General features: G+C 50.8%; 1 protein-coding gene across 1 annotated transcript; it reads left to right on the forward strand.

The window, feature by feature from the left end:
* The first annotated feature begins 4,414 nt into the window (after positions 1–4,414).
* Positions 4,415–5,902, forward strand: LOC128278279 (inactive selenide, water dikinase-like protein). Its single transcript, XM_053016969.1, has 3 exons — positions 4,415–4,643; positions 4,717–5,080; positions 5,149–5,902. Exons 1-3 carry the CDS (start codon positions 4,460–4,462, stop codon positions 5,717–5,719), a joined length of 1,119 nt encoding a protein of 372 aa, XP_052872929.1. The 5' UTR covers positions 4,415–4,459; the 3' UTR covers positions 5,720–5,902.
* The last annotated feature ends 2,527 nt before the right edge of the window (positions 5,903–8,429 follow it).

Here is an 8,429-nt window from a genome sequence, read left to right on the forward strand (position 1 = left end):
GCCAATCAGTTTTGACAAACCCTTCAGACGTCTCGGTGGATGACACTCGATCACATCGAGACGTTTCTTTGATAAGCGATTAGGTTACGAGCGGGGAGCGATTGGCAGCTAACCGATATCCATCGCGATGATAAGGCAATAAACCTGGCGCGCTGTCACAGTGACACGGATACTGCAAGCTAATCAGCTTGCGAGGGGCGACACAGAACCTTCAGACCGTGGGCTGAAAAGGTGTGAAATTAGAATCCGCAAAACGTGATAAATCCTTGTGGCGACATTGCAGCAGCACCTGGCTTGATTACGCGTAGGGAATGCAAATGTGGAGCGCCAATCTCCTTCTGCCACCCCTCACTAGAAGCCGTTTGATATCCCGATAGCCGATCACCGAGGGGTATTTTCTGCGCCATTGCGAATGGCGCCTGCTCATCATTCGAAGTGAAACGTCACGGAGGGTGGAAAAATAGATGAAAAATTCCGCCAACCTCATTTCCACCACATCCACATATTTGCCTGTGCCGTAAATTCGAACCACAATTCCGTAAGCGAGCGGCACGTTTTCCCAACGCCTGTCGACCCTTCGCTGGGTAACCGCAGCAGAAGATGTAAGTGACGGAATTGATTTTGGTTTCGTTTAGTAGACGACGACTACTTTCTCCGTGGCCTCTCCGTGTCGCCACAATCAAAGAACCACCAAGAACCGGAGGGTGGCTATCGCCACCCAGCAATGTTTTTCACACTTTATTACCGCTTGTTTGGCGGCTTCTGGCTTTCCCCGGGCGCATTCCCTTGCGCCGACACCCGAAACGGAAATGAGATTATGGAAAATATGCAATCTTCACTTTCACCGTATGTTATGACACCGACGCGCGGTTGGCTTCTGCACCCAACCCTGACCCCGCGGCTTCATGTTCCTGTTGTTCGATGCCAGAGGGGATGCCAAGTGGGTTTTTCTTCCACCGCTGAGCCTGATTTGAGACGCCGATAGAAGCAAATCGATATTAGAAGGGAAATTGACACGGTGTCAAAGCAGAAGGCATCAGCAGCGGTTGAATGTTGGCTGTAACTGATATTAAATCGACATCAGCCGTGGGAGGTGCCATTACGAGCGATCAATACGGTGGCATGTACGCTGCGAAAGGACCTCGTAAGGGACTACTGTTTCTATAATTGATATCTTCTTCGCTCCGACGGCTTTACAGAGCAGAGATTGGCAGAATGAATCTTCAAAGCATTTTTTACCAAGAAGGTTACTTTAGTAATGTATCGGAAAATTAAAGCCCTGCTATCGAAAACTTGCTTGGTGTTAAATCCTGCCCATGAAATTCACCCATTTGTTCAACCCGCCATTTGCACAGCGGAAAACTATTTACACCCGAAACTTTGGTCCGATTTTCGTCGTGAACCTCGGGTGGAGCTCGTGGGTAAGTGAAAAACTTTTTTCCTTCGCCCATCCCAAGGCCTCTGGACCTCTGGAAAGCATAAAGTCTCGCCATATGGTACTAGCAGCCTAGCAGAGGCACACACACACACAGCTGTGATCGAGTTCATTGAAGCAACCAAAAATTTGTAGCCCATTCATTGCAATAAAATTATTATTTAATGACGCAAAACTTTACGGAACTTACGCGGTCCAGAACCATGTGTGCCTCCGTCCGCACGCACCCCAGATTCCCAGCCGGGCCAGATCCGGCCATCACGTTAGCATAACGACGTCCTGCCCTGCGAGTTCCAATTGCTTCGCTGCTGCTGCACAATGAGTTTCTGTCGCCGGACTCGACTCGGTAGTTGGCGAAGTAGGATTATTATAAACAAGGTCCAAAGTTTTACACTAAAAATGAACATGGCGGAAAAGTCGGTGGGAAAACTAATTGAAAAGCATCGCAATAAAATGTGCGACACAGGGGCCCCAAGTAGACTCGTTGTCCACCGATGATCTTTGGGGTAGTCGGCAACCGGTCCCATCGATCCGATGCCGTCGTCCAGCCACTAACCCACAAAGCGATGTTTCGTCCTTTCCAGCCTTTTCGCCGATGCCTGCCGGTCATTAATCTGGTTTGCGGTCTGAGCTTCCCAACCCACCGGAACCGAACCGAATGACCAGAAAGAATGTTGTGGCCAGCGGCAGCCTATGATCCTAATTTTTCAAGGCCGCCTAACCCTGGCTAGTGGTGTGGATGAAACTTGGAATTAATTTCCCACTCATTTGGCCACTCGCCGTCCGGAACAAATTTCAAAGTCGTTGTTATCGGCGTACGTGTGTGCTTTTTCCGGTGAAAACAATAGAAACTTCTTTCAAAACAGAGTACGTAAGTAGCACTCCAACCAACTGGAGAAACAACTTCAAGCCGAAACACCAGAAGCGCCTCTCACGGCATGATAAGGGAGAACAAAACGTTAACTAACAAACTGTAGTTAACGCTCATAGCTCATTGTAGCCAACTTGTAGCAATCACGCGGAGTTTCGCAGAAGACGTTCGTTCTCGCTGGCATGCTGGCTGGCGCAATTTGAAACGGAACCTCCACTGCATAATGGGCGCTGCAGGATGTTAGTTTGGGGACATTATGTGGGAGCAACAGGTGCACCCCCGACAACAATGTCGGTCGTCCTAAACCGCAATCATACCTGTCCCGCGCTTGGGACATTGTAGCGGCGATTAAACTGTGTAGCCCCATTTTAATGGCTGCGATTCCATCATTCCACCGGATTCGTTCCGGAATTCATCCGATACTAGTGATGGAACCATTGGATGAAAATACCACTCAACAATTAGCCATTTATAGTGGCCGATGGCCGATAAAACAAATCTATTAATAACAAATACGACACAGCATCTCATTGCAACCAGGCAACACGGCGTTCACTTTGATAAGCGTTTTTGTTTCATGCCGCCGGCCAATATGTGCGTTTCAATTAAACTGCAACGCGGTGTTCAGTCGCGTGTGTCCGGAATTGTTGGAAAAGTCAAGCCTATCATTTATTAATGGAACTATCGAACGCACAATGAAGGCGCACATCATTATGGTTTCAACGCCATCGCTCGCCATCGCCCGCCATAGTGTCCTCGCGCGTCCTGGCTCCGGCGGTGCGGAAAATCATAAGCACCTCAAACTGTTAAGCTCAGCCCCGCGGGTTATAACCACAAATTTAATTTCATCAAAACTGCCACCGAGCGGCCGAAGGAATAGTCGAATCGCATCGCACTATATTATCGATTAAATAATTACTCACACTGTGCCTGTGTGTGGCCGCTTGCAATCGCGCCCGACTGCACACCGGCCCCGGTTAGGTGAGAAAAATGTTTAATTATTCATTTCCTCGTGACATGTTGCGGGAAGTGCTGCCACCGAACTAATTAAAGGTTCTACCGTGCCGTCAAGCAGCTTAAATGTGGCCACGGGGCCGTAATTTAAAATCACCCAATCCGGCCACAGCGGGAACTGGGGATTGCTTCTTACGATATCCTTTCTTCGTGAAGCTGCGGAACTTAAAGTTTACACTTTTTCGAAAAAAGTTGCGTTGTAAAACATTTCAATTTACCAGAGTTTGTGCTCATTTTAATTGCAAAATCCACATCCGCGCTGATGTTTCCTGGAATTGGAACGACTTGAAGAAAGGATGCCCGCGGCTGAAAGCTCTGCTGATGGAATAACGCCTGTGGCTCTGATTTGCCTAATGGAACTCGTTGCCTTGCACGGAAGCTTTCAGCGCATTTCACATTCCCAGTTCCGCGGGGTGGGGCCTTTCAATGGTCACCCGCTCTGGAAAAACTTCCCTTTTGGCGCGCATGAATCGCGGGAAACCCTCGAAAAGTGTGTGAAATGGTGGACGGTGTGTAGAAACTTTGCATTAGTGTAATCATTAAAGTAAAAAGAGTGGCCCAACTTGAATGAGGCCAAACTTCCCGCCGATGACTTTCCGCCACTTGACGATTTTCCGGTGAATGCACCAATGCGTTGGTGCAAGTGTGACGAACTACAGCGCAACTGAGGCGCGACTAGCTGGAAGCATTTCACGGATAATAAAATTTGAGGTCCTGTTCCCGAGCCGGTTGGGTGGCCAGGGCTTGCACTAATTTTGTCAATTGACCCGTGCCCTTTACAAAGAGCGTAGAATGATGAAGCTCCTCTGCAGGTAAGCAGCAAGGAGTTAGTAGTTGAACAATTCATTTTCCATTAATGCCCAAGAATATTTTCGCAGTTTTTACTATTTTACGTTCTATATTACAGCTTAGGCATTAAAACTCTCCGGTTGTAGTTTAATTTTAAGTTTCAAATATTTAACGAATTTCCTCGAATGTGTTCGAATGTGTGATCTACGCAGAGGGCTTCGTTGGCGCACACGGGGTGGTGAGTATAACGCCGGGCAACAAGTGTTTATTTTGCATCATCCAAAGTTCAGTCATTCAGTGGTTGCTGCGATTTTGTCGCAGTTTGTGAGTTTTAGTTTTCGTGGCCAAAAATGTTTAACCCAGAAAGCGTCGGGCTCAGCCCGGACTTTCGTTTAACCAAATTCTCGACGCTCCGTGGATGAGGCTCGAAGGTTCCTCAAGATGTCCTAAACCGATTTCTTGCAGGAGTTTACAGCGATCAGCTGGTAGGTGATAAGGATGCAAAGAGCGATAAGAATTCGGAGGAGGGTGTTGGTAGGTCGACCGTCCGCCGAAGAAGTGTTAATAACCCCGCAATTAGCTAATACAATTCATTCCGCACACACAGGAATAGGCTTAGATTCGTCCGTCATTGCGCTCCGCGATGAGCTGTTTCTGGTGCAATCCGTGGACTTTTTCTACCCACTGATCGACGATCCGTTTATGCTGGGAAAAATTGCTTTAGCCAACGTCGTGAGCGATGTTTATGCGGTTGGGGCCGTTGATATCGATCAAATCAAGCTAATCGTATCGGCACCGACCGAATTCACCGACAAAGAGCGTGAAGTCGTAGTGCCGATGGTGATCAACGGGTTTCTGGAGGCGGCCAAAGAGTGCAAAGCGCCGGTGAAGGTCGGAAGCATCGCCGAGAACCCGTGGTGCATCATCGGCGGGGTGGCTACGGGCGTCTGCCACCGATCGGAATTGATAATGTAAGTGGAACAGTCCACAATTGCCCACCAAGATCATGTTTCATGTGTCCATCTATCATCCCGCGCAGGCCATACAATGCTGAAGTGGGAGACTCGATCGTACTCACGAAACCGCTCGGCACGCAGCTGGCCACGAACGCGTACATTTGGATGTGCGAACGATCGGACAATTGGACTCGCTTGCAGAAGCGCTTCGCCGTGGCCGACATCGAGGAAACGTATCGGATTGCGCTGGAATCGATGGCACGGCTCAATCTAGCCGGAGCGAAGCTAATGCGGAAGTACAATGCGCACGCGGCTACCGATGTGACCGGATTCGGCCTTCACGGACACGCGGAAAATTTGGCAAAGTTCCAGAAGGCCGCAGTCGATTTTCACATCCACAAACTGCCCATCATCAAGAATGTGCGCGAAATAGCGGAACTGCTCGGTCGGAGTGCGAAGCTGTTGGCGGGCACAGCGGTGGAAACGAGCGGCGGATTGCTCGTCTGCCTGCCCAGCTCGGAAGCGGCCGCATTCTGCGACGAGTATCGGAGCACCACCGCGCACCCGGCGTGGATTATCGGCAGCGTACGGAAGGGAGAGCGAGGCGCACAAATCGACGCAAACGTAGAGTACATTGTTGTGGACGAATCGTGAAACCGATGCCCGCGTGCGCCCATCGGAGACCGGGAAGGGCAGACAAAGCGTGTGATGCGAACTTCGGGAAGGCTGTAGAATGCTGGGAAGTTTGCTAAAATTTTCTTTCGCTGCCCTTTTCTATTCGATGGGTGCCGGGTTTGGTGCACAGCCTTGGGTTCGATTAAATGAGTTTTACACACATTGTTACATTGTTGTGATTTTAATGTTCTATTTTTGGATCGCATCAGCTGAGAATTTTTCGCCGAAAATATTTGTTTTGTTTTTTGAATTTTTTGATCTCACCACTTGTTTTTTAACTTTCCCGGTGCGGGAAACATCCTGTTTCTCCTCCCCGACAGGGGCCTATCTGGCAGGGCAGGGGGCCAGGAACGTCGTTGAGCCTGCCGAGCAGGGTGCGCTCGTAGCAGGAGTGATTCGAAGGTGCGCGTACTGGAGGATCCGGAGCTGAGCGGACAACCGGCGCCACGCTTCGTGAAGTGTCGCCGTCTGCAGGGAGGACCGCAGATGCTGCAGCTGTCGCTGGACGGAAAGCGCCTCTCCGTATCGTTCAGTCTGTTCTTGCCCTGGGTTTTACCCGGAGATGGTGCGGGCCGGCATGGTGGCATGAAGGTGAACGAAGACTTTCTGGTGGACTTTGCTAACGAACCGTACGAACCTAGATTGCCTCACGAGATGCGGTAGGTGGTTACGATGGCCTGTTTCACATTGACCTTTATGGCTCGAACAGCTCTTTTCAGCTACCCCGGGGGTGATTGTACGTTCGACATTTGGCTGGTGAATGAGTAAAAAGGACCGCAAGGACGGCAAGGACCACCGCTCCCAGCTAGCTCTATCCGGCCGGGCTGTGTTCTTTGATTTACTCCTGCATTTTCTCGCCCAACCAGCGAGAACTGCCGATAACAGGTGTAGTCAGCATATCCTGTGCTGGAAGCTCCTTGTCCAGTACCTTTTAGCGGAGCGACCGCTCGCCTGGCATATTCCGCCCTGAGCTTCTCGGGTGCCCGCAGGAGTTTCGGCGAATCAGCAGGAATAGCATCGGACACTATTTTCAGCCGAAAATTTGAACCATTGGATTTATTGGATTTGGATGGGATGCACAGTGACCATTGCCCACCAGCTATACCGAGTAGAGTAGACCCGCCAACGGCGCAAAATTGTGCCAGACAGTGTGTCCCAGTGTGTGTGTCTCCCGGCGCGTAAGTTCCGTGGGACCGAAACCAAAGCAGTCCTAGTACAGCATGGGAGCGAGGACGTGCCAGGTTAAGGGGTGTCGTAACACCACTGCCAATCGCCTTCTCAGCCGAATGTTCTGCAGCTGTGAGCACTGGATACAGTTCTGCAGGAACAACGAACTGGTCGTGGTGTACTAAAAAAGGGGAACGAAGTTCATGTATAATAACCGCCGGGTATGTTCGGACCATTTCGGGTTCCTGTCTAGCATGAGAACATTGAGGATCTGCTCGGTTGAAGGGTATCACAACAGAAGAAGTTCCATTCCCAACTGCAGTTTACACCGCTTTCCGAGCAACGATTCCGTGTAACTATAAATTTCTGGAACACCCCGGGGTAATGAAACAGAAGCGCGCGGTGAGCGAGCTGGCCCGGCCCGGGCCCGTGGGCCTAGCCAGCGTATACGTCGTCGGGGGTCGCCCGGTGGTTTTGCACTTTTAACCTCTCGCGATCGTCGGCCGAGGGCGCGGGTTGGTATCCTCTCCTAAATAGGGTCGTCCACGGAGGGGTCCGAATTCGAACCCGGTGGACAAAATTGAGTGCCCGAGCTACCCCTCGGCCTGAGGAGGGGACGAGGAAGGCTGAGACGGGCGGAGCTCCTGGTGACACGCTCGGTGAACTTCCCGCCCTCTTGGCTAAGCTGAAAGCGGTTAAACAAAAAGATTCAATCGAAACTTTCTGCACCGAAGTTGAAAAATTACCCACACAGCTTAGATCAGTGGTCTCAAACTGGTGGACACTGTTTTGTGCAGCCCGCGGAATATATTATTACGTTATACTAGTCAGGATAGTCGGCAAAAATCACATGAAAATATTCTTATCGGTTCAGCTGCCGGCACAGAAGTGACCGATACGATTTATTTCAAATCCAAACCAAATCAAAGTGCGTAAAATTCAATCAAAAACATGTTTCTTTATGTGGTGCGGCCCGCTGACTAGCTGTTCTACATCTACAATTGCAATTAAATCTACAGCGAGGCCTTCAGTAGAGCAAATCCGCCAACGGGGCAAGATTGTGCCAACCACTGTGTCCGAGTGTGCCAGCCAGTGTGTGTGGATCGAGTTCTGCGGGGGAAGTAAACTAGAAACGAAGCACCAAGAGCACGGGGCGGTGTGCTCGGACCATTTCGAACAAAAAAAAAAAAATGTTCCGCAGCCGTACCGTCCGCAGGCGAGGGTAAGTCAGTATGCGTGCGCGTGTGTTTCAGGTCCGAAGGCCACGCTCCACGGGCCCCGGGAACTACGCCGTGGCGGATACCGTGGCGGTTGCCGTCGCGCTGACCGTAGCGGTGGACGTGGCGGTGCACGGGGCTGCGGTCATGTCGGCGATCGAGGCGTCCGAGGCGGCCGCGACGGCGGCGATGTGCTTCCGATGGGATGGGTAGAAGCGTCGGCGGAGGTGCTGGCGACGTCGGCGACTGTGTGTCGATGTGTGTTATTAACACCTTCTCCGGATGCCTACGCCCGCGTTCCATAC

This window comes from Anopheles cruzii, chromosome 2 (genome assembly GCF_943734635.1).
Source record: "Anopheles cruzii chromosome 2, idAnoCruzAS_RS32_06, whole genome shotgun sequence".
In the NCBI taxonomy this organism is placed as follows: Eukaryota; Metazoa; Arthropoda; class Insecta; order Diptera; family Culicidae; genus Anopheles; species Anopheles cruzii.